This window comes from Nothoprocta perdicaria, unplaced genomic scaffold (assembly GCF_003342845.1).
Source record: "Nothoprocta perdicaria isolate Ctin4 unplaced genomic scaffold, notPer1 scaffold_27, whole genome shotgun sequence".
Taxonomy (NCBI): Eukaryota; Metazoa; Chordata; class Aves; order Tinamiformes; family Tinamidae; genus Nothoprocta; species Nothoprocta perdicaria.
In genome coordinates this window covers 4689186-4714876 of record NW_020455499.1, presented here as the reverse complement: position 1 = coordinate 4714876, position 25691 = coordinate 4689186, and the positions used below count along the sequence as shown (strand labels likewise).

At 45.3% G+C, this 25691-nt stretch overlaps 2 protein-coding genes and 1 long non-coding RNA gene across 3 annotated transcripts in view; 1 reads left to right on the top strand and 2 right to left on the bottom strand.

The window, feature by feature from the left end:
* GPR39 (G protein-coupled receptor 39) overlaps positions 1-12169 on the top strand; it is a 58582-nt gene extending 46413 nt beyond the window's left edge. Inside the window, exon 2 of the mRNA XM_026040883.1 lies at positions 11625-12169. Within this exon, the coding sequence (XP_025896668.1) occupies positions 11625-12145 (521 nt within the window). The 3' untranslated portion in view covers positions 12146-12169. The remainder of the gene's footprint in view (positions 1-11624) is intronic.
* LOC112948621 lies at positions 10512-11729 on the bottom strand. Its single transcript, XR_003249663.1, has 2 exons — positions 10751-11729; positions 10512-10651 (listed from the first exon to the last, which is right to left on the bottom strand). It is a non-coding gene; the product is annotated as an uncharacterized LOC112948621 (long non-coding RNA).
* On the bottom strand, positions 12007-25691 carry LYPD1 (LY6/PLAUR domain containing 1). Its single transcript, XM_026040884.1, has 3 exons — positions 25626-25691; positions 25210-25347; positions 12007-12729 (listed from the first exon to the last, which is right to left on the bottom strand). The coding sequence occupies exons 1-3, from the start codon at positions 25675-25677 to the stop codon at positions 12494-12496; spliced, it is 426 nt and encodes a 141-aa protein (XP_025896669.1). The 5' UTR covers positions 25678-25691; the 3' UTR covers positions 12007-12493.

The window sequence follows — 25691 nt, the reverse complement described above, 5'->3', positions numbered from 1 at the left end:
AGTGCCCAAACCAGCCTTGTTTTAGACCAAGGGCTCCAGCTCTGCACCCGCAGCGTCTGTGGGACCTACACATTCCTGACGTGCTCCACAAGGCAGCCAGAAAGCAAAGCCAGAACATGAGGAGGGATCATCCATTTCAAGAAAACATCCCAAATTTCTGTTCCTGTCTTTTTTGAGGTCTGCCGTTTTTGGTTGCTCTGTAAACACAACCTTATAAGATGAAATASCCTGCCTCCAAAGTGTGAGCAAACAGGCGGTGACACCGTCTCCTGATTTATTAGTGTGATTTCTTTTGTTATCCAAAGGTAGCCTCTAACAGGCTTTTCTATTGTGGCTACAAACACTGCATTGTACATAAGATTTTCCCGTTCAGATCAATTTGCTAAAGTCTCATTTAGTTTCCAAGTGGTTCATTTTTGTCGAGGCTTCATTTTGTTCAGCCTAGCAGCTCAAGAGGTTTCCCGTAGCTTAGAGAGATTGCTTTTSAATTGGCACATTATTCAGTCATGAATTGTTTCTTTAGTATATGAGCAGCCGAGTGGGGCTTTTATTACAAATATGAGTTTGAGTGCAGAACAAATACTATTTTGACCAAACAAAAAAACGTAAAATTAAGCACGAGCCTTCATAGTGCGCYGCGGTGCTTTTCTGTGCTCTGTGCATGGGAGGGTTTTTTTTGTAAGTGCTTAGTGAGAACCTCCTGGAGAGCACAGTAATGTGATTGACTGTGAGCAGGATTTTAAGATTAATCCATCGTGGAATGCCTTGCTTTGCCCCACAGGCTTTGCCCAGGCAGGAGCCTGTCCTGGTTTTAGTGTTCGTACGGGCAGCACTACTGCCTAGGGCTCACGAGAGAAGAGGAAAATATCTCTTAATCCCGGATATTTTCAGAATTTTTCCTTCTATGAGCTCGTGGGAGTCAGAGTGGTGTGCAGTGGGTGAAAACCTTGCGAGGTTGGACTAAAAGGAACCTGGGGGATCTCTCCGCCCGGGATAGGTGATAGGGATGAGGGCGCAGACGCGTGTGACAGGTTGGAGCGATTTCGGGAAGSGGGCTGAGCAGGACAGGGCCATGGGAGCTGCCGTGTGACGCGAGGGACAGAGCAGCACCCGATCCCATAGGGAGCAGGGAGTCGTCGCCCGGTTCTGCCCAGCCCAGCCGCTGAGCGTCGCGGGATGTCTGTGCACACGGGTAGGTCCTGGCACCTGTAACTGCAGAAAGCATTGAAACAAGCAAACAAAGAACTAAAAGAGGCTTCTGAGCAAGGCAACAACATTGCTTCCTTTTAGATTTAGGTTTTCCGTAAGCTTTTTTATGAACATTAATCCATAATCTAATCTAAAGCGCACATGCTGTCCTTTCAGTTGCTGCAGTTAATGATGTTTAGGGTTTTTTTTTGTCTCTCGTTCGTAGTCATATGTTTATTTTATGTGACAGGGTTATTGCCAAAGTCTTTTCTCCATCCCTGTGGTCCTGTGTGCCCAAAGCTGGAGCAGCTGCAGAGGCTGCGAGGGGAAATGTGTTTTGTGACTTAGTGTAGATTCAGCACAGGGAATATTTAAGAGTGTCGCGGCCTTGCTAAAATCCTGTACTTCACTGTGCTCTGGAAATCATCGTAATTGTCACCAGATTCTGGAATTTCCATCAGAAATGGCATAACTGAGTCAAATGCCTGGTTGCGTCTTGACTTCTCATCCATGTTAACAGGATTTGCCCTGAAACAGTGTCTCCATCCTGCTTTTCCTAGGGTGGGGAGGGCAGGAAGCTGCTGTGGAGCTTTAATGAGTTTCCTCGAGTCTGCAGTAACATCTGCAATCCTTGGTGTTTCTTGGGAAGGTGCTGCAGAAGATGGGGATCCCTCTCCAGGAAACCTGAGAGAGGTAAAAGAGGAGCAAAATCGTACCCTGTGAGGCTGGGATAACAAAGGAACAGGAACAGAGGCTGCTGCTTTTGTCTAAAGCTAAAAAATATTATAAGGGGATTTGCTTTAAATAAATTAATTAATTTTTTTTAGGAAAATCAGTAGACCGAGCTGATGGCTTCTAATGCTGAGCTGCAAGAGGAAGATTGTGGTTGGACACAGGATCTGTCCCATCGAAGGATAGATCTAACTTAAAGAACAAAACTGTCCTGTTCTTTTTAATAGTTACTTTCTGTCCCCTGCATCCACACGCTCGCAGGCAGCACTGGAAGGGGTTTGGTCTTCATTCGCCTGCAGGTTTGTAATTGCCCCCATAACGAGCCTGGCGATGCCCACGGCAGCTCCCCCTGCTTCCCTTCTCTGTGTGAAGGATGCCTGAAATACTCCGACCTGCCACATTCCTCATGGCAGCGCTGCCAGCCTCGGAGCTCTCCCACAGATCATGATCTTCCTGGAATCTTGAAACAAATGGATTCTGAAGATATGTGAAACTTCACATTTCATTTCTACTGCTTTTTTTTTTTTTTCCCTGCTTGTTTCCCTCTGAAAAGATGAGGGATGTCTTCGGCTAGGAAAAATACTGATGGTATGTCGGAAAAAAAGCGCTGTTAGGAGGTGTCAGGAGTCCTTCGTGCCCCGTTGCAGGGTCCTGTGGCCACCCCGCTGCCCTCCAGCCACGCACAGCGGCCACCTCCTGCCTTGGGAGAAGCCACAGCCTCCCGGGAACGCAGATGGCCTCAGCAATGGGAATAACTGTGATAAAGGGACGTTCACTGTCTTATGGCGGGTGCAGAGGAAGCCGCAGCACCGCAGGGCCTCGTTGGGTTGCACGTGTGGGTGTTGTGGCCGGGCTGCGCTGGACGGCGGAGGAGGAATCACAGGATGGTCGAGGTTGGAAGGGACCTCTGGAGATCATCTAGTCCAACCCCCTGCTCCAGCAGGGACATCCAGAGGACAGGGCACAGGGCGGCATCCAGGTGGGTTTGGAGACCTCTGGAGAAGGAGACTGCACAGCCTCCCTGGGCAGCCTGTGCCAGGGCTCTGTCACCCCCACAGGAACAAGTTCCTCCTCACCTGGAGATGGAGCCTCCTGTGTTGCAGCTTAGGGAGGGCTGGTCGGACGGACACAGCCAGGGAACCCTTCCCGCCTCCCACGAGGCCAAGGAGGTATCACCGTCCCCGGGCCCACCGTAGTGTCCCCCTGTCAGCAGTTGGGGAGGCCTTGGAGGCTGCTCCCAAGGCACAACCACTCCACACCAGCCTTGGTGCCCCCCCGTGCCACCTGCAGTGAGGCTCTGCCCTCGTCGCTTCCCGTTTGGGGCTCCTGGTGCAGCGTTGGAACAGCCCACGTGGTTTTTGTGGCCGTTGGCTTTGCTTTCCCGCCTCACGCCGGCTGCCGGCCGCAAGCGCCGCTCGCTTTGGCTTTCAAAGCAGCTGGCGATCGGCATCAACAATTCCGTTTCCAGCTCGCTGGCTACGGAGCAGCAAGGGTTTTCTTTTTCCATTTGATGCTTTTCAGTGCAAAAATGTGACTTGGAGATGACGATATCGCTGCAGCCGAGGGGAGCTTGGCCGGTCCCCGCCGGGACCGTGGGTCCCACGGGGGGCCTGCCCGGCCGGCAGAGCCCCAGAGGCCTGGGCATCTGCTCACCTGCTGTTTTGGCTCCCTGTATTCGTATTCCGCTGCGGATCCCTCCGTGATTCCTCCTGCCGAACGGCAGTAGATGAGCTGTTTAATGTTGCAAGGGCTGGTTTGCTAATTTAAAAACAAAAAACCCCACCGTCCATTCCAAATTGTGTTTGCTAGTCAGAATCCAGAATTTAAATGAGATTTCTATGGAAAATGTATTTTTTCCATTGTTTCGCCAGTGCAGATAGAAAACAAGTGTTTGCTCTTTCTGGAAGGATGTCAAAGCAACCAGTGCAAGAAGTTGTTTAGCAGGGAAGGAGCATCCATAAAAACAAARTGGTTTTTGTCCATATTATTTGCCCACATTACTGTTCTTTTTTAAATACTTTCTCTGTGCAGAAATAACAGTTTCTGATAAACATGTATTTCCTGACAGCTGCAACGTTCACATTTCTAAAGAGGAACAATTTAAGATGTATTTATTATATCACAGGATGCCTTCAGGTGGTGATTATATGTGTATTTGCACAACACATTTGATCTTCTTTTCCCTCAAAGGCGCCTTGAATTAATTTGTGCCTGTGTGTGTTTGCTGGGGCCTCTGTTACCGTGGGTGGAAATGGGTGGTTCGGAAGCCCATTGAGTTAGAGCTGATGACGAGCACCAAGAGGAGGGTGGTRATTAGAAGGGTGAAGACAAGGGATCAGGTAAATCCCTGTTTCAAGCCTAAACTCCAGTGTAACAAGCAGGAGCGATGGGTGGACACCATCAGGTCAGTCTTCCTAGAAGGAACTTGTGTTGGGGAGACTTGTGTAACATTGACAGTAAGTGTGGTACCTGGCCCATCATTATTTTAATATAATGATTTCCACTGAAGTATTTCCAGTACGTACTGTGTTTTCCATGCCTGTCTTTCCAAAGGACTTGAACAGCTCCTTTTGCAAGCAGGCGGCTCGCCTGCMGCCACAGCCCTCCTGCCATGAGAAATCCTTGAGCATTTTCAGCTTGGTGCTGGTGCTTGCACGGGGAAATGGCAGTATTCAAAAACACTGGAGGAGCAAAACTCAGCCCTGTTAAGAACTGAAGGTAATTGTCAAGTATTTGAACTTGCCGAGAAGTAAAACCGTAGACGCTTGTGCCCTGATTAATAATATCCTGCGTTTTTGCGTTCCGATATCACTGTGGAATCAGAACCAGTGCCCTGCTCCTCAGAGCTCTGCCTGCCCGTGGTTGGAGACGCGTGTGGAGGGACCCCTGGAAGCTGCTGTGTTTTAATGGTGCATCGGGAAAGACTGCACTGTATGCGGCGTGTCCTGGGAGCCCCAGCTGGGAAGAGGAGTTTGTGGGACATATCCTTGGGACTTTGGCTTGGCTCCATGGAAGGCTCTGCTGATGCTCTCCTCGGTTAGCAGCAATGTTTGTGCTTATCAGCCCCCTCTGCAATCTGCTGGAAATTTTTATGGAAATTGGCATCTAGAAGCTTTTATGATGCCCAGAGCAGGAAATGTACCTGACTAAAGCACAAAGGAGATGGAAAGACCTCTCTTTCTATCTTTGGCTCTTCAGCGAAGCTCATGGGCTTCTGGGCAAGTATTAGACRGGGGGGTTGTGAGCAATGCAAAATTAGCCTTGTCCTTGGCCTCTGAGTGGTTCTTCCGATCTTGCTGTGCTGCTTCCAGCCTCGAGATGCTCCTCCTTGATGGTCAAGGAGAAGGAAGAGGTGTGGCGAGCGGGTGGGCAGCGGTGGGTGACCAGGGGCTGCCAGCAGAGAGTCTTGTCTGCACTCATTCGGATGCGTCTTTGCTTCGACCCGAGGTTGGTGCAGACCCCTGACGAGCCAGGTTGGTGGCAACGATCTGGTAGCATCCTCAAGGGAACTGCTGGGGGACAAGAGCCTGATCCACGTGAGCGAGTAAACTGCAGCCTGTGCTAACATCTCCTGGGTCTTAGCAGTGGCTTCTTACGCTGGCATCTGGGCACCTCTGAAATGAAGCAGCAAAAGCAGCTGTGGGTGATTCTCAGATTGCCAAGGGTGGGARATGCTTCCGTGATGCTCTTCTCAGCGCCCCTGATGGCGCCACTTATCTAGGGAAGCTTTGAATGGGGATAAAAATAAATCCCTTGTGTTTTCATTTCTGGCCACTTGAGCACATTGCTGCTTTGGAAACAGCGCTGCTGTTCACAGGAAGGTCGCAGTGCATCTCCTGAACACTTGTGCTTTCGCCAGGCCCCCAGTGGTGTCTTCAGCTGGGCAAGAGACACCTTTACATGCAGCAGGGCAGCAACGTGTTTACCAAAACCCTGCACTGTTGTTATATATGTTGCACCAGGAGGCAGCTTGGTGCTTCTTGGTGTCTCTCATTTATTGCTTKGCTTTGTGGGACAGCGCGGTCCCCATCGCGCGCTAATGAGAGCCACCGAGATGAGCACCAAACGAACCTGTGTCCCTCCGAAGGCTCTGGGAATTGCTGCACCATTGGCTTTCTGGAGATTGCCGTGGGAATTGCTGGTCCATTGGCTTTGGTCCTTTGGAAATTCGTCTGCTTGTGCTGGTGACAAAGCCGTTGACTTGCAACCCCCTTTTCCCTTGTTATCCCGGCCCTACAGGCTCCAGTGGGAGAAGGGGCTGGACTTTGTCCAATCTCCTGTTGCTCCTGGAACCCCCTGGTGCTGGCACAGGGTCTTTCACTGCAGGGACAGTGGGTAACTGCTGGGAACGCTCGTTTGCTGCAGCGGGTGGGCACATAGCTGCCCCTCGGATCTGCTTTGGGGTCACAGAGACACAGGAGATCTGCGTGGTGAACAGAACAAGCCTAGTATAGAGACAGGCACCCGCCATCTCCTGCTCGGTGCCTCCTCCGCAGTCACAAATCCCCTCCTTCCTGTTCTGAGAGGCAAATCTGTGCTGCTGAAAGGGGCAGGAACAAGGGCCAGAGCTGCCAGATACCTTGAGCTCACATGGAACGTGTGCAGCARTGCACATAGTGACTAGTTTCAGGGAACATCAACATTTATTGTCCCTTGAACTGAAGAGTGACACAGACAAAGCAGCGTCAATATTTCTCTCTCGGGTTAATACATTTTTACATCCACCTCAACATGTATCAATATGTGTTTCTTTATCTTCTTATGTTCTTGAATTGCAGGGAAAAGGGAGAAGGGGGGGACTTACCTACATTAGTATTCCAGACCTCATCCAATGCTTGATCCCTCTCGGAGCACACTGCAGTCCTCACTCGAGCAGGACTTGCTGACGGCTGCGGCTCTCCATGCGCTAAGGAGGACAGCGGGAGTGAGGGGCTGGGGGCAGATGTAGGGTGAGCTGTCACCAGCACGGGAGCAGAGGAACCATTGCTTGGCTTTTACAGACCAGGTTCTTGGTGGGGCTCTCGGTGGGAGCGCGTGGCTGAAGGATGCGCCCAGGTGCTGACCGCAGGGGCGACGTGCAAGGCAGGACGTCACAAGGTTTGACTCTCAGGTCTCGCCGTGAGTCACTGCCTGCAAAACGGTGATGCTGACGTTGAGGAGCGACATCGTGACATTGTTGGGAACCTTGTGTCATGCTCGTTTCTTTCAGAAAGCCTCTGATTTCTKCAGCTTTTGGCATCTGATTTCCCTCTGATCCAATGTTTATGGGTGTTCTCTAACACGCAGGGAATACAGGGCCTCCCACACGTGGGCCAGGCAGCAAGTGGCTGTGGGGAAGGGAGAGGCTCTCCCTCGTATCCTGTGCTGTCCCCACCGTGGTGCTGGTCCCAGGGCGTGGAGAACAAGACGACAGAGCTGTCCCAGACAGATGAGGGCAAAAGGACATAGAGAAGGTGGTACAAAGGTGTCTGTATTGCCCGTGTTTATTGCCATTTGCTTTTTTGGAAGGGCTAAAAGGCCTYTGTGGAGACGCACGTTGCTTCGCAAGGGTGAGCTCAACGCGGCGGGGCAGGCTTGGCCCTTCCCTCCTTTGGGAGCTGGCAAGACCGGCAGGGAGGCCTTGCCAAGCAGAGGGCATCAGTGTCACACTCCACCGCTGAGCACAAAGCCAGGCCCAGGCTGCTCATGTGAAGCGAGGGCTTCCAGGGCAGCCCTCCCTGTGAACCAGCTGCGCTGCTGCCGCACTCGACTCCCAGCTCCGCTCACCATATGCTCCTGTTCCACCAGCAATTGCCATTTAAATGTCAGTTTACAAGCAGATGTTGAGAACCCTGCTCTGCACCATTCGGTTAATCGCGGGAACAAACAAAGTGTGGGATTTAACCCTGCTGAGGCTAGCGGGGAGCAGGGCTGTGGGCGCTGTGACGGGGAGCCCGTCCTCAAGGACACGTGTGGGTGCTGCCACCCAGGGATGCTCCTTATGTGTCCTGGAGAGATCCCACGTTTCCTGGGTTGCCTGTGGGTGGCTAGGAGGGTGTATGGGAATTCTGGACTATAAAATGGGACAGATGTACATGCTCGTGTGCAGGGAAAATAGACTGAAACTCTGCTTGAGAGGAGAAGCAGCAGAACGRGGAAGGACGGAGAAGGAGCCCTCTGCACTCAGCCAGACATTAGCATGTGTTTAAAATCCTTCCCAATAAAGTTCATAATGAATTTAATTCAGTCCCCTATGGCCCAGAGGAATGTTCTGAGCAATAAAAAAGTATTGTTAAGGGAGCGATGACTGCCAAACGCCCATTCCGTGCCAGTGATGCATATTCACATTATTGGCACTTAAATGCCGGGTTTGCTTTACTACCTAACTGATCCTTTGTCGCATATTAAGAATTAATATCCTAAGACCCACATTTGAGAAGCTGCAATAACAGTTCCAATTTAAATCATTGTTATATTTGTACTTTTTTTTTTCTTCTTGAAGAGCGTTTTTTATTTGATTTTAGGCAAATTAATGACTGAATGTGACTTTYCCTGTTTTGGGTGAGCTATTTCATGGCTGCCTCATGACCTAACTTTAAAAATGGTTCTAATCAATCTCTTAACACTCTTCATGTCTCCTACGTTATTTTTTTTAATTACCTTGAACTATCCGCATCAACATTAAGTGAGTTATAAGCTCCAATGCTTACTTAAAGGTGGGGTGTATTCACTTGGATAACCCAGGGTCTCCTGGCTTCAGCCTGCRCAGCACAAGGGGCTTTTGCACATTCAACCTTGCAGAGCTGGAACACCTTGCAAAGGGGTGTTGGAAACTGCAAGCTCCAGCGATGGAAGCTGAGGAGCCCCGGCGTTCCCGTGTTTATCAACAGCATTAACACGTGCAGGATAAATGTGTGCTCTYGTCTAGGAGCTGGTGCCACTTCAGCGCATTCGCCAGGAAAACTGAAAAAAAATGGCATTAGCTTTCAGTTTTAGAAGTGCAAGGGGAAGCTGGATGTGAGACAAACGTGTAGGAGTTAATTCCTCGCAGGCAGCTTGGCACCGGGGTCTAGGGGAGAACGCGTCAGTGCTGGCAGAAGGCGCAGTCTGGTTTTTGGGCAAGTGGGTTGAAAGTTTTTTTAGCATCTTCTGCATATTACAAAAAACAAGATTTCTAGAACCTGCKTTGAAGTTCCAATCGACTGCAGAGTGATTCAGTCCAAGTATGTAAGATGCTACGGTCTGAGTAAAACCAGAAAGACCTTTCTTTGATATACTTATGTTTGTGGGAACTGTTGGAGGAAAAAAAAAAACCCTCTTTTTCTTCTTTTTGCCAGCATGTTTATTTACATGATGCAGCTCCTTTAAAACAATGAGTGTTTTTTCAAGGGTAAAAATGAGCAGCTACTCATCTCTGGAAAAAATGCAACGTTTATGAAGACAACTGCTCCCTCGCCACGAGGACCAAGCACCCACCCCTGTACTATGCAAGGGCACCCATTTTTTCACTGGCTGTGCACACAGCCAAACACTAACTTCTCCACAACAAAAATGTTTCAAAAATATAAGGGGAATCTTAAACACCTGGCAACTGGAACTGAAGAGGGTCAGCAGCAAAATAAAATCCAGACAGAAAAAATCAGACCTCTCAGCACACTCTAGTTGGGCTTAAAGTGAGGGCATGGACAGTTTGCTCAGTTTTTCACAACAGCTCTTGTAATTTAGGAAGGTGTATATTGATATCTTTTAATTAAGAGCAAAGGTTTATTTACAAAATAGAGCTTTTTTCTTCTCGCTGAAAGCAATAATCAAGTAAAACCTGAGAGGCTTTTGCAGGCCTGTTTGGTGGCTATCAATATTTAAGCCCCCACCAAACCCGGAGCACCCCTTGGCTCCCTGCTCATCAGTCCCATGCCAGGACAACCACCCCTGTGTCTGCTAGGCTGACGGCAGAGAAAAACCTCTGAAGACTGGAAAACCCGCAGGACTYGGAGCTCAAAGAGATGCTCAGCTAAGCCAAGGGAAGAGGATGAAAGAGGGACTGGGGCTAAGGAGAATTGCAGGAGGTAAAGAGCAGGTAATGGTAAAGATAAATGCATTTATCTTTTCCTTTGCTTTTAGCCTGCTAAAACAGGCTTCTAGGTCTTTTTTTCCCCCCAAGCCTGATATGCCAGTGTCATATGTTCAAATGCTACTTGCTCATCCTTCCAAAGAGTATGCTATTATCTAAAATAATGCACTTCAAAATGAAATGTTGTATTACGTGACTGAGGAAGCCAGGGATCAGTAAGAAGTCTTCTGTTTGGTATTACAACAGTTAAGCCAAATATTTGCTAACTCCATTATGACTTTCAGGAAGAAAATTTATTTTTAAAAATAATTGAAATTTCACATGTTTTTGCTTCATGGGGGTTGAGATTAGAGGGAACTTTAGCATAGGCCTGGTAGTTTCAAACTCATCTTTTGTCTTCTGCCCTCACTCTTCTTTACCTTCATTTCTTCCCTCCAGCAAAGTATCATTTTCTGTCTTGAAAAAAAACACGAATTAGAAGAATTGCGTTCCTCTAATAGTCTGTCTAATGGGGGTGTGATACGAAACCTGTCTTAYTCCAGACAGGTAAGCGTAGCCGTGGCTTTGTGCATCGGTGACCAAAGCCAGGCTGTGCGGGCGGTTGTGGGGCCAGGAAAGGCTGYAGCGGCTGTGAGCGGCGCCCTGCTGTCCTGCTCCCCCGGCCCTTCGGACACGGCCYGGCTGTTGCGGAGAGAAAAACAGAGTGGAAAGAGCGACCTGTGGAACGCGCTTCTGCTTTGGAAGTAGCGCTCTGGGGAGGGGGCACTGAGCAGGACTTACTCGTTCACCATGTGGTCCTGCGCGGCATCCAGCTTTGGAGTAGCCCATGGCACGAGGAGCTGCGAGGAGGGTGTCCCGGCGTCCGTCCGCTCCGGTCACCCCCTCCGGAACGCGCTCCGTGATGCGGCGACACGCAGTTATCTTGCAGGTGGAAATACAAAGTGGTCGGGCATCACATTTTGAAGCATACTTTATAATTTAAAGCTGCTTACACTTCCAYGGCTAGGCTTAGGGTTTTCTTTTCTCAATTACATTCATCATTTAATTCCACTGGAATTTGGTTTTTAAGAAAGCCCAACATATCTTAATTACCATAGAAAGATCCGTACATATTTTACTTAAAAATATCTTCTGTAAGAGGAAATTTACCAAAAATAACACCAAATATATTATTATGCATACTTTTTTTTTTTTGTAATGTACAAACAAGAATCTGATCTCTTCTGGGTATTGYCTGATCTAATATGGCTATAGTTTGTTGTTTATTTTGTTTGTTTTCTTAAATAAAGGGTAAAACATAAGAAATATAAAAAACACACAAAAAACCCAAAAATCCATTCTTTCCAAAGATACAAGTACCAGTGAAAGAACACTTGGAAAATTAATAAAYGACGGTAGGTACAAAGAAACACCATCCAAGCAGTATGTAGTCTTCACCCCAGCACGCTGCTGCACTGACCTTGGAACAATTATTAAAAAAAACCCAACCAATCCCAAACGCTACCGGCAGAAAAAACTGTCAAGCAAAACCACTGAAGAATCGGTACTATTTCCTAACAAGTAAGTGCATAAGTGATGCTAAATATTTGATGTGTTATGTTTCTCTGTGGCCCCGCTGCCCACCCACGCTCCTTGTCGCTCTTTCCATGCGCAGGGCTCATCGTGGCCACGCTGGCCGTGTGCTGGCTGCCCAACCAGGTGCGCAGGATCATGGCCGCGGCGAAGCCCAAGCAGGACTGGACGGTGCCCTACTTCCACGCGTACATCACGCTGCTGCCCGTGGCCGACACCTTCTTCTACCTGAGCTCGGTGGTGAACCCGCTGCTCTACAACGTGTCGTCGCGGCAGTTCCGCCGCGTCTTCGTGCAGGTGCTGCGCTGCCGCCTGGCGCTCGAGCACGCCGGCAAGGAGCGCCTGCGGCGGGCCCGTCCCAGCGCCGCCAGCAGCGCCCGCTCGCTGCGCCCGCTCGTCGGCAGGGCACCCCAGGGCGGCTCTTCCAGCGCCAGCGCCAACGGGCTCTTCCTGAGCACCTTCTCAAGAGCTTCCAAGGYGGGATGTGGCCAGCGGGAGCCGTCYCCTGGCTCGCTGGAGCCCAGCGAGGAGCGAGCGATGCTGGAGAGCGGCTCGGAGCCCGGCGCCGAGGCRCACAACGGCCGGTGCGAACACGAGATGTGACTTGGCAACGTCAGTGATCAGTAAWGAACCGAAAAGCACAGAAATTAACATGACTGGGAACTGACCGCATCTTAAAAGTATTATCACCGCTAGATTTGTTTCCAAATATGCAAAAAAAAGCAGGCGTTCTGTATGCTGCTGTTGGGACTCCTCATTTTTCAGTGCACACTGGAAATTCAATCTGCTAACTGCATTCATCAGCTGCCCAAAACACCAGCCCCTCTCTTCCCCAAACCACCGAACTCCCCCTCTTTTTTCATAGGGATTTGGAAGCAAATAGAAAATAGCTGCAGTGTCTTTGAGGAAAGGAGGAGACGCTCTGGTGAGAGCACACGCTCTGCTSCAAGGTTAGCGCTGCAAAGACGCAAGAGGCAGCGCGAGGAGCAGCACGGTGGTCGCCACGCGCGCCCTGGGCGTCGCGCCCGCGTTCCCTCTCTTCTTGGGCCGGGGCCCGTTGCAGAGCGGCGTGTTGCAGCAGCTGATGCAGACAGAGTTCACCTTCCCCGGCGAGCAGAAGGACTGGTAGCCGGCGGAGGCGATGAGGCAGGCGGCCGAGGACGCGCACGACTTGCGGTACATGATTCCTGGGACACAGAACAAAGGTGACTTAGCTTGGCAGAAACTTGCTCTTATTTTTACCATAGGAATCACGTTTGAAAGCTCCTGGGTCTAGCAGCCCTAGGGACTCAGCCACACACCTTAGTTACCATATGACAAAGTTCTGCCCTGCTAGGAGAACCACTCTGGTTTGGGATTTTTCCTTTTTTTCCCTTCCTTTTTTTTGAAGTCTGGTTGCAACCAAAATAAATTCTAAACTTGATTCATATGCCTTCTATCACATTGCGTATTTTATAAGCAGAAACTCTTACCTTTTGGAATAACGTTGAAGGAACTAAAATTAAAATGGAATTAGTTTGAAAATGAGTCTGGTTTCTCTTGCTAAACACACCTGAGTTGTCTTAGAGTATGTCTACAAAATCAGTTTTCTATGCTGTTGATTTATGTGTGTGTGTGTGTGTGTGTGTGTGTGTGTGTGTGTATATATATATATATTTCCTTTGCAGCACAACTTAAAGCAAAACTTGAAGGAAAAACACACTTTCCCAGGAAATGTTAGGTCTTGCTACCTTTGGAGTTCTGAAAAGCAAAATAAACAAAAAAGCTCACCTTTTTTTCTAAAAGTTGGAAGTGCCCCTTTTAAAATCTGTTTTCTGAAATGGTTTTCATCTGAAGAAACTGAGCACTTCCCAATGCACACAGCTGTTGCTTTAAAATGTTTCATAAAGCTTGTAAAACACGGGTGTATTCCCCCCTTCCCGGGGGAACTAGCTGTGCTGGTTCCACCTCTCATTACTCTGAAATTTTCCTGCAAATGATACACTAGAAACTGGTGTATTACCAGTACATAACACACACATACACAGGGGAGATTTGCCCATGTTACTTCAGGGAGTGGGACACCGAGAGGTAAATATATTTCTATGGGTAATAACAAAACTTTTGAGAATCCACATTCTAGAACAAGTGTGATTTTCCTTGTATAGGACATGGCCACAGGATTCCCATGAAGAATATGGATATCTCACAGCACAGCTCCACTGAGTTCTTAAATACACGGTTATAAAGACTGATTTGGAGGGAATGAGGTAGGATATGCCCTGTGAGTGCTGAATTTACAGTGCATAATACGTTTATTTGTTAAATCCCCGGGGAATTAGGAAGTAAACCTGATGGCACCTGCAGACTAGCTGTATTTCTGCAGCAGCACCTGCCCTGCGTCACTAATGGCTGTGCAGAGCAGCAGAGCGCTGGCTATTTGGGTTACATGCGCATGGAAGGGTTTCCTGGCTTCCAAAGATTTTAATTAAAGCAATTCCCTTACATGGTCGCAGCACTTCTGCCATACCAGCAGTGCAGGGACTTCCTTCCCGTGTGTCCTTCCTCCCCCCACACCTGAGCTCTGAAAGGTGGTTCAAACTATTTATCTAGTTCAAATTTAAAGGCACCTACAGAGCCAGTGTTAAATCTTCCTCGGACTCCAGCGAGCTCCAGTCCATCAGCCTGGCAGGCAGGCTCTGTTTGAGGGAGGATGAGGAGCTGCAGGCTGCTCTGCCTCCGCAGCACAGGCGGGCACATGGCGGCACAGGCTCCGGTTTGCAGCAGCAGAGCTGGGTTTCTCTGGCCCAGCCACCGCTGCCAAGGGGCCTCGACCACGTTGACACCGTCAGGTTCGTGCACTGAAATCCCAGCTTCCATTTCCCACAAAGTCCTTTGTCCATGTTTCTTCCCCAGTTTTCCAAGGGCAGAGACAAACGTCACCCTTCCAATGGCCAGGATTAGCTTGCAGCCATCCTTTGCCCTTGCATGCCATAAAACTCAGCCCAGTGGTTGTTCCTTCCTCTCCAAAGCAGCACCCAGCTCTTTGCACAGGGCACTTCCCTGCACGCACAGACACCCAGCTCAGCCTTCCAGACAAATCTGCCCTTCCAGACTTCTCTTCTCCAGGATAAATTTCACAGAACAATCCCGAGCTCTTTTAGAAATCAAAACATAATATTCCTTTACACACTGATATTTTATAACTTCTGCATTGTACTTTCATGCACAGATGGACCATGTCTGTGCCCACACTGAAAGAACACTCTGGCAAGTAACAAATCCCATTGCAATGCTTCTCCTGCAGCTTTTCTGTACAAATATTTCTTCTAATAGCAAATTTCACTCCTAAATGATTGTTTATTCTCATTCCCAGCTACAGTAATCAGACTTGTAATAAGATTTTTAACATTAAGGAAAAAAAAAGTCAGCACTTTATCAGGTTTGAGATATCTGCTTGACTAAAGGCACTCCACATCCAAGGGTTTTTTTCTTTGAGTACTGATGGAGCTTTTGGAGCTTGCGAATCAGCTGCTATTATACACTAATTGCGTTTCCAAGATTATAAGAACCATCATGTATAAGCTGTATTTGATCAGGATAAAAAGGCTGTGCTCTTTTTTTCCCCCCTGTGACCCTGCCATTTCTTTATGGTTAGCTATAAGGAAGAAAGACACAGAAGATTAATGGGAAAAAAAAAAAAAGTGTTATCACCAGAAGAGCATCTTAGTTATTTTTATAACATAACAGCCACGTCCTCACGTGTTTTCATGGTGAGTGCTGGAAAGGCATGACACCCCAAACAGTAAGAACTAAATAGTCACAGGGACACTCCCCTTCTCCCCATCAACCTGGGATCCTGATTGTGGTAGGAAACTAGCACAAGTGCCATCCATGTTGCAGTGCCAGGGGCAGCACTGGCCTCGCTCCAAYAAACAGGCTCATACTCCCTGCTTACCGAGTTCAGCTGGGGAATAAGCCAGCAGCTTCGCTTCTGGATTTTCTAGCTCTAGAAGATTAATTTCTCTTATGCCTCGAGGGTGTCTTTCCTCMAGACTCCTTGCTTAAGTGGCAGAAAGGGAGGTGGTTTATTGTGCTGCTGAGCCAGTTTTGAATCTATTTCTGAGATCTTCCTCAGCTATTTGCCAYGAGCAGGCTGACCTGCAGATAACGCTGCAAAGTGGTTATCTGCCTCGTGAGGTACATACCATGGATGGTACTGCTCATTATGACTGTGCAATCAATTTGACATATACATTAATACATCACCTAGAAATATAGTTGCCAAACTTCCCTGGGAGCTGTTCTCCTACCTCGGTTTGCTCCAAGCTGCTTGCTTGGYGAGCAGACTGTATTCTTCACATTAAGATTTTGCTGGGATGGAATCATTGAAACCTCACCATCCAACGCYAAGTATTTTTACAGCCCAGTCTCTTGACCGGCGAGTACTGAACAAATAATTCAGCCTTTTCCAATGATTCAACAGAGCCCTGTCTGGACTGTGGGTTCTGCCTCTGCATGGGTACTGTAAAGAAGTTTTKCTATGAAGTCCTTTATTCATTTTGTCCCCACATTTGTGGGCTTGGCTAAAGCTGTAGTTCAAATGCTAGTAGTTCTTACAAGAGGATTAACAGAGGAAGGCATCTGTGTGAAAATACAGTAGTATTCCACCTTTTCTTCTTCCCCAGGCACCTAGCATAAGTACATTATTAAGAAAGCTTTGGGCTTAAAGCAAGCTTTGAAAATTTACTTGGCCATCCTCATACCTTTCTCTGCCCCATTTAGGATCACACATTTAGAGAGCATAAAGACCTACAAACTACCATTTCTGCCCATTTCTGCACAACTTCTATCTCATTCCATACACTGAAATGCTGAAGGTAAAAGTCTTAAAGCTTTTCTATTACTAAAAAAAAAAAAAAAAAAAGTTGTCTAGAACCATTCCACGCAATTCCACAGAACTGCCAAACTCCAAATCTCTGCCTAGCCACTGTCTACTCTAGCGCATCTAAACCCTGGCACTCAGCTTTAGCCACATGCAGATCCATTTAGTCTTGACAGTAATAAACAATTCATGCCATAATTTATTTAAACCCCAAACCCAAGACTTCTTCCATCCACCCTGTCTGCTGAGCCAAGTACATGTTCTCTAGACACTAGGTAACAGCTTGTGACTGGAACAACCAAAAAAAAAAGTGACATTACAGATGCTTCCTATTCTGTGTATACAGAGTAATCACTAGCAGATCCAGCCTGATTTTCTTACTGCTTGAAAATAACCTTATTAAGCATCTCAAATTCTTCTAGTTATAACAAGGAAAACAGAGCAAGTGTGGGCATGACTCCAACCTAACAGCCCAGTGTAACGCTGAGAATGACTAGCTTTAGTTCACACCTGTACTCTCAAGGCTCCTTTAGTAAAATGTACAAAGAATATTGGCAATAGGCAACTAAGATACCAGCTCCTGTGTCAAGGATCTGATTATCAAAGTCTATGGTCTTTTGGGTTCAACGAAAGAGCATTGTACTGCCCACAAACCACTGTCCCTCYGGGCATATGAGTGAGCAAAGATGAGGATGTAGGCTTATAACTTAATGTGACCCAGTGCCGGGGTCTTGGGAAAGAGCCCGTTTTGGAAGCRCGAGCTGTAGGACAAGCTGCTGCACTTGCTGTTGTGCAGAGTCCTCCGGGCTTCTCAGCCAGAAGCAATAACAGCTCTGAGATGTGGCCTTACCCTGAGGAGCTAGTGTTTACTATAACAAACAAACAAAAAAAATACAGTAACAACAAAAAAAACCCACTTCCATGTTTCCTCCAAGGAAAAGGAAGAAAACTCAACAACAGGTGACAGTTTTAGACCACACAGGATGAAAGTTGAGATTGTAAGTTTTAGAGCATCCTTATACTCTAAATATCCTTGTACGTGTCTTATTTTGCTAGATGTACAAATACCTTGTAGGGAAATGTAGAAGGCATCTACAGGTGAGACGACAGACCACAGTCCAACTTTCTATGGATTCCTATGGATTCAGTCCTTGGTTCCTTTGCGGCATTCCCATCCCCTTCCTGCCTGCCTGTATTCCCTCAGAAAAATCTGGTAAGTATTTGCTGCAGTTCACAATGTAGCACACACAGCCCGTGTGAAACGTGTCACAGTCATCCGAGCTGTYGTATGCTCTCCTGCTTTGCATGTTTCTTGTTTTGGATTTTATTTTAATGCTGTTGGTAAAAACAAGACTTTAGTGCAGTGTATATGAAGTGATAGTTCACCTTTGTCACAATACCCCAAATAGTTTATATTTTTCTTATTTTAATGACCTCTTCAATTTTCAAGTCCTGATAAGTCTGCAGAGTTTTTCTTTTTGATGTGCTTAGCCTTGATGGCTTGTCTGTCTAGCTGTATTTTCTCTGTAGTTTTAGTAATATATGTCATTCTTTATTTCTTCCCCTAAACTGTGTCACTAGCTAACCCTCCACTTAAGTGAAATACAGTACCCTTTAGGAGTAACAAAAACTCTTTGTGTGATTCCACTGAAATACGACAACTTATTCCAAGACCAGAACACTAGCTAAGCATTTAATATCCTTTTCTGAGGTACATAAAATATACAGTGTGATTATGTTCAGATAGATTTTACTATATCAATAAATTAAAAATTGGGCTCCAAGCCACACATGAACAGGCTTTTCAGCTCTGGTTTCTACTTCTCTTATTAGRTTTTAGTCTGACTTTTCCCAACTGGGTGGATTTTTGTAACCCATCTTTTTATACCTTTCGTAATTTGGCACTTGATAACAGTCTATTCCTTAGCTAGTCCCTGCTTATATCTATCATTATGCAGTCACAGGATGCGTTAAGTCCTACTKGGATCTGCCCTCTGGCTTCTGGGAAAAAAAGAATGGTTATAAACATTTTCTCCGATAAGGTCCCAAATATTTTAGGAGATAATGGAGTATTGAAAATGATTGTTCTTGCACGCTTCTCCCAGAAATGGCCGTGCTCTTAAGTCAGATCTTGTTTATATTGTTTATTATTATATTGGCTGGGTTMTGGTATATGGTTTATTATATTACACTGGCTTAAAATGTAAGTTAGACTTTCTCAACACCTTTGATATAAGACTGTAAATGCATTGTTTAAAAAAAAGTTTAAGCCAGTGTAAAGCGTAACCGCATCCAACGACATCCTCTGTGTTTCATTCTAAGCCAACTCTTCCCATACATATTTCTTCAACATTATCCCTGGAACTCAATCATTTAAATAACTTCCACATTGCTAGAAATTCTCATAAAAATTACTAGTTGCTTTCTACTAATTTCAAGCTAATTTCTAAACAGCACAGATTAAGTGACCCGAAATCTAAGGTAGACAAACCTGAAATCTAAGCTAGGTAACAGCTTCCTGATTTYGAATCCTGTTTCAGGACCGCAGCTATTTCATGCTATCTTCTCTCTTTGATGCATTCAGTAGATGAGATGAAAGCATATCCATGCAATTAGGCTATAATACAGTATAGAATTCTTGGGGGTGTGCAGGGGGAGGGAAGGGGGAAGAAATTACCTTCTCATATTAGCATATTTTCTTCATAAATCCCTATAAAAATCTACTCAGTATGATCACAGCTCCATATATTTGTCACTTTAAGAACTGCATTTTTCCAGAAACCAATAGATGGCTTTTGACAATGCAAGAGTGCCTTCACCTTCAGATCCTAACTGCCATGACATCCTGCAGAAATTAGATATTTTTTTAGAAAACTGGACAACTAAGTATAATAGGATGTACAGCACCCTGCCTATGACAAGGGGTTGGATTATCGGGACATTTCTTTATAAAGTTGAGGAAAGCGGCATCAAGTCATACTTCCTAGTTCTTATACTGGAAAGCAGAAGGAARATTGCATTGTTGTTAATGCTAACAAAGTCTATTACTGTTACATCATGACAAATCACAAGCAAAGCATTAAATTGCTTAAAAAAGCAGAGACTAAGAAAATTAAGTACTGCTGCTAGTGGTGGTATTATAAGATGATTTTTCTTTAAGGCCACAGAAAGCTACAAACTAAAAGTCAAACTCAACTTTCACCTACGTCTAGTTCTCTTATTTTCAACCATCCTTACCCCTTTCTCTGCTCACTAATGGGGACCAACAGCCAAGAAGGAAGCACACACTCTTCCCTTCCAAGGAAAGAATCATTGGTAATTTGACAAAAGAGGATCTCTCAMGTTTTCCAACAAATATCCAATCTACAAAGGGAAAACTGAGATGATAACAACTTCCATTTGATTAAAACACATGTGCTGAAGTTTGATAATGCCTCTAGAAGCTGAGGCAAGATATGGTCGGGTCACAGAGAAAAGTCTGTGGAAACTCAGATTCATTTGTGTGTGAAACACAAAGGACAAGGTGGACAGTCCTAAGGGAGGTTTAAGAGACAGCTGGCTGTGGGCACTATCCCTGCAAAATACATTTGTATATCTTTCATACAAGTCCAAGAAATGGAAAAACATAAAGAGCTATTGCCCATGTCTTGTGGGAAATGAAATTCACTGGACCAGATATCACAACTTCCTTAAAATAACGCAGCCTTTCATCACTTCTGCATTTAGCCCTTTGTCGTGACTTCCAAGTCATAAACTGCATGGAGTCAACTGTTAACCCCACTGTTGCTTGTCTGTATTTAAAGGTGCTCAAGACAGCAATCTGTTACATGCTGTCCACAATTTCACCTTACCTAATGCATGTAATTCAGTTTATCCACTCTCTGTTCGGAAGTTTTGTGAGCAATKCAAAGTATGTAAGCAACTTATTAGCAAGAAACTATGCTGTACAGCTTGGCATCTGAAATAGTTTCTAAATGGTAACACTAATGGATACACTAGTCTAAATTTTCAGCTTACACTGAAGATCAACAATGTATGTGTTTTATTCACACTAGCATCAAAAATGAACTACTTGGTTTGAGTATTGGTTATTATGTCTTCATTTCATTTGGCCCCTGACAGTGCAAAATATTTGTTACCACYGTCACACATCAAGTTTCTTTTAAGCTGGCAGTAAATATCTATTCTGTTATGTTCTGAGATTCAAAGAAACAAGCAGTCTTCTCCCCAATTTTAATAAGCTATGACCAAGAAAGTCAGTATCAAAGGGAAAAAAACAACCACTGCAGGCTAGGTGATGTTTCTTACTACTTTTGAAATGGATACTGAGGATGCAGCTACTACCTATAAAACTTTAATGCCTACAGTAATTCTAAAGGCATTAAACTTTGTTTGTTGTTTTAATCGTTTTGTCAAGAAATGTACACCAGAGTATAATTTCCCCTTGATGCTAGTATGCAATTAGCATTAGTACTAATGGAGGCTATACATGTAAACAGAGAAGGGTATATGTTCCTGTAATCCTAAACGGCCACGTATGAAGCAACTTGAGCTTCCAAAATCAGAGGTAAYGAATTTTATACCGTGCAAATCATGGCACAGCTTAGATGCTGCTTTCCTCTGCTTGATAAAACAAATAAGAAGGAAATTAGTACTGAAAAAGAAGTCTTAAAGGCAAAAAAGCACCATTAAAATTCACTAGGTAGACAGTCATCCTGTTCCTGATGTTCCCATGCACTGCTTTTAAGTGTACAATTACAGTAATTGCTCTAATTACATTGCAGGATTTTATACAACGTGAATGCATGAGAAAGGCCACTCTTAAACCAAACAAGGGAAGTTTCTTCTTGCAGATTAATAATAGAAACAACGAGATTGTTTCCTAATTCAATYGCAAAGTGAATTTCATGAACAACCTTAGTTTTACATAAAAAAGAAATTTTAAACTACCAATCTTGCTATCATGGAAATGTTTTTTTCCCCCCACAAAGAAAAATACTTGTAGAAGTAACTTTGCAACTACGTAAGGGGAGATAACCAGAGAAGGAAASGTACCATTTAAGATGTTTACATGGACACATTTACTTAAAGGAAGTTCTCCAACATTTGCATTTGCTGAACCTTCTGCTTTGATTCTCTCCCCCTTCACGACTGATACTTCTATGAACTATTCATACTACATGTTTCATTCTGCCTTCGGGGAGGTTTAGAGCAGCCTTAAGGCTTAGTTAGATTGCTCTTGTACTCAGTAAAAGGCAGACTTCATTATCAGTATGGTTTCTATGAGTATTATTAGTATGTTTATCAGTATTTTGCTCTCTACATATATATACAGATACACATATAGTKCTCTCCTAAATACCACATAAATATTATAAATTCAAAATATCCCTGGGATATTTTGTCTGACCCTAACACACAGCAGCATTTTTTGTTCCTACATTCACTCTAAAAAGCAGCAGAGCTGAAGTCTCAGAATGGAAACTTCATAGAGGGAAGGAGGGGCAAGCAGGACAATCTGCCATTTGTATCACCACAAAGTATTTTCAAGAGGCATTTTTATAAGAAAGTTCTGGCCCTTCATCAAACATCTCATCCTCACAAACAGTTTTCAAAGACCTGATTATTTAGCTGTAGTATGAACTAAACATCCCTCACTGTTACTGTCTAATGGACTAAAATGAGCCAGTGCAGTCTTCAGTACCACTTACCATGCTAACCATTCTTCCCTATAAAGGAAGGAAGCACTGATGTTTTTTAAAGATTAAACTAACAAATTACATTGTAAGCCGCTGCACTGCAGGCAAAGTACCATTCTTCTGCATCTCCCACTAGTACAGGATGTTAATATAACTGCATAAAACTTATTCTAGCATTTTTAAGCTTTATTTACAGTGAGGAAAGGAATGTTTTGTCATTGACCTGACAAAGTCTCCAATTCTGCACACTGATAGATCCCCAAAGTGCAACTGAAATGTAAATTGCCATAACAAAGTGCTTGTGTGCAGGGGAGGCGGAATTGTAGTAGATCCACATAATCACTTCGCCAGACACATGCCTAAGTACTTCTCATTTCTCAGTTCATTTTCTTTTCGGCTGTGCAATGGAGCTACTTTCTATCTGGTATTATAAACTGCTGGGATAATTTGCTTGCTGGTCTAATTCAAAATATTCATGACTAATACCTGCATCCTTGGCTACTCACATCACGGATTGTCACTTCAACAGTTGCTTGGGATGGTATCTCACCTGSACTAGAATGTATTTCCTAAGACTGACTCCCCATAAACTGGTAACGTTCTGAGACAAAATACAGATGTTTGAAACACTAATTCCGACTCTATAGTAATGGAAAAGAAGCCACTTGTTAGCTGTGGTCATAGTATAGGGAACTGTTTACAACATATATGAAAAAAGCTGCATGCAGTTTTCCATTGAAGCATTCAGAAAATTTAATATAGAAATTTAAGCTGAATTTAGAGCTGGCTTTGCACAGCCAACCACTAACAAACAGATAGGAAAGAAAAAAAAAATCACTGACTACCTGCTGGTTTCTACATCACAGGCACAGAATGTGAATCAGTGATCCCCTTCATTGCAAAACAAATAGATTAATGTATCTTGTAAAGGACTGCAGACTAGATCAATGAGGTTACTGATTCTGATCATTAACTTAATCTAAAAATACTGCATTTAGCTTTAAGTTAGGTTTAGGAGAAGTTGTAATATTTTGCTCACTGACATAGCTATATTAAGGGCAAAAATGGAGTTGCTTATAAAAATCAAGTTACATTCCTTTGACTGTATCTAGTCAAGAGGAAAACCCTCTATGTATGAGACTGTAGTTTTGAATAAATGCAAATTCATATTGTGAGTTAAAAATTCAAACTCAAGTCTATTATAAATTAAAATCAATATTTGACACACTTCAGCTTTCAGTGATAAGCAACAACCCAAAGAACCAAGTTATGGAATGCACTAGCAGAAGTAAAATGAATTATTAAATAAAATTTGTGAGAGTAAGGCATTTACATCACACACATTTAAATATCAATTAGGAAAAAAGGAAGCAATAGAAAAAGATTAACTGAATCATCTATGTTTTACAACTAATCCTCTCTAGAACGGATGGAGGGTAGGGGAGAAACTGAGTTTGCAATGTAAATATTGCTCAATTTGAAATGGTTAAGAAAAAACATTTATTTTCTAACTGGAATTCACAATCTCTCAAAGAGAGTAAGAACTGCATTTACAGAATTAAGGCAAGGAAAACAGAACCTTCTATGCACAGCAAGATAGTTATCTCCTAAAGGGAAAAATCCAAATGCCAGCCTAAGCCAATACAAAAGCTACACGTGAAAAAAAAAAAGGCTTCTTACTTATTTAGTGTCTTGCAAATCGATTTCCTCATAGGAGCAAGCCCCAAGTTACACAGCCCTGTATGTCTCAAATGTTTAGAATGGCTCCAGTTAGGGTTTTCATGGTCCCACTGGCCAATGTGCAACCACGTTTCCCAGCCTGAGAAACCAGCCTGCCTGCACCCGGGGAATGGATCTAGGCTGGGCTTAGGGCATGCCCAGGTGGGTGCGGGCACATGTGCACCTCCTTMATCTACGAGTGGCTTAATCGACTGAACCAGTCACTTGAAGGGGAGATTACAGATATGCTGCTGGAAAACGGATGCAGTTTGAGTGGCTCTGAAACAAAAGGGCATCAGGGAAGATGTTAGAAGTGAGAACAATTGACTTTTTTTTAAGCAGAGGACTATTTACCTTTGTCTATACATCAATCTGATAAGTGGTTCAGACAGCCACATCATCCATTTACACCTATGAAAGTCACTGGGGAAGGTTTGGGGTGCAAGGGGCGAAGCCCTGTCACTTAACACCTTGCCCTTAAACATCTTAGGGGCTCCTGCAGTAGGAGCAGGAAGCTAAATGAACTAGAAAGCACACAACAATTTCCTTGTTACTTSACACAGCCCAGCAGTCTCCAATGATGCTGAGGTCCTCTACTCACTTAACTCATTGCAGAACAACTAACTTGGGTGTTTTAAAACCCAAAACAATGCTCTCRAAATCTCAAATGCCTTCCATCATACAACAAATAAAAAACAGGAAAAATCCATGTATAGCACAGCGCAAAAAACAATACCAGAGAGAAGCAGAATCACAGCTTGCTTCCCCTTGAAGACATTGATCTCTAGATATGCTAACTTAAAATTAATTACAGTAAGAGAAAAGCCCCTTGACTTAGAAAAATCAATAGTGTGCACCTTGGAAAAAAAAAAAGTTCTTCATAGCTGTCTCCCTCTTGATGTTTTCTTTTATGGATGAAAGCAAGGATGACTACACTTTTCTTCTCTTGGGAAGAACCTTTAGAGTATGTGAATTGCTAGAGTAAATAACAGAAAGGAGGGAATTACTAATTTAATGCTTTTTCCTTCCATCCCTTGGGGAAAAAGCCCACGTAATTAACTGTAATGAGATTAAACTAGCTTGTTGTTATTAATTTCCCAGTGCTGGAAAACTAAACCTGAGACCCATAAGATGGTGTATTAACAGCTCAATCAACATTTGGGTTGGATAACTCTTTTTTTTTTTTTTTTTCTGGTTTTCAATGGAAATGATTAACGCTATCAGGTTGCAAAGTTGCTCCGAAGTCTGAGAAATTGCACTGGAAGCCCCTTTCAGCGGGACTACACCAACACAAGCCTCCAGGCTGGGCAGTGCGCCCACACAGCGCCCAAAGCACCAGCCCCGACCCAGGACAAGCCGCGGGGGCACCGCGGCCAGGCTCTCACCGAAACTTTTCTCCATGACTTCCTTCTGACACATGTCTTGCACGTTGACCGTACAGTTGACGATGAACTCGGGCGCGGAGCAGTCGTTGTTGAGCTGGAACTCCTCGCACTGGTAGCACTGGATCTGCAGCGCGGAGCCTGCACCACACGCGAGTTTCGCTCAGAATAATAATCGCGAGATACCCGCGCGGCAGCAACACGTGCGGCCGGGGCCGCGTTCCGCGCGGCTGCGGTGCCGGCCCCGGCGCTGAGCGGCTCGCGGTGCCGGGCGCTCCGCTGCCCACGGCCGCGCTCCGGGGCTCGCTCACCGCCTTCCTCGCGGCTTCGCCTCGCTCTCCTCCCGCGCGGAGGAGCCGCCGCGCCAGCCCTCGGCCCCCGACGGCAGCGAGCCGCGGGGAAGCCGCGCCGCCTCTCACCTGTCCGCAGGCACCATCCGCAGAAAGTTGCGGCGAGGAGGAAGAGCCGCATCCTCCCGCCGCCGC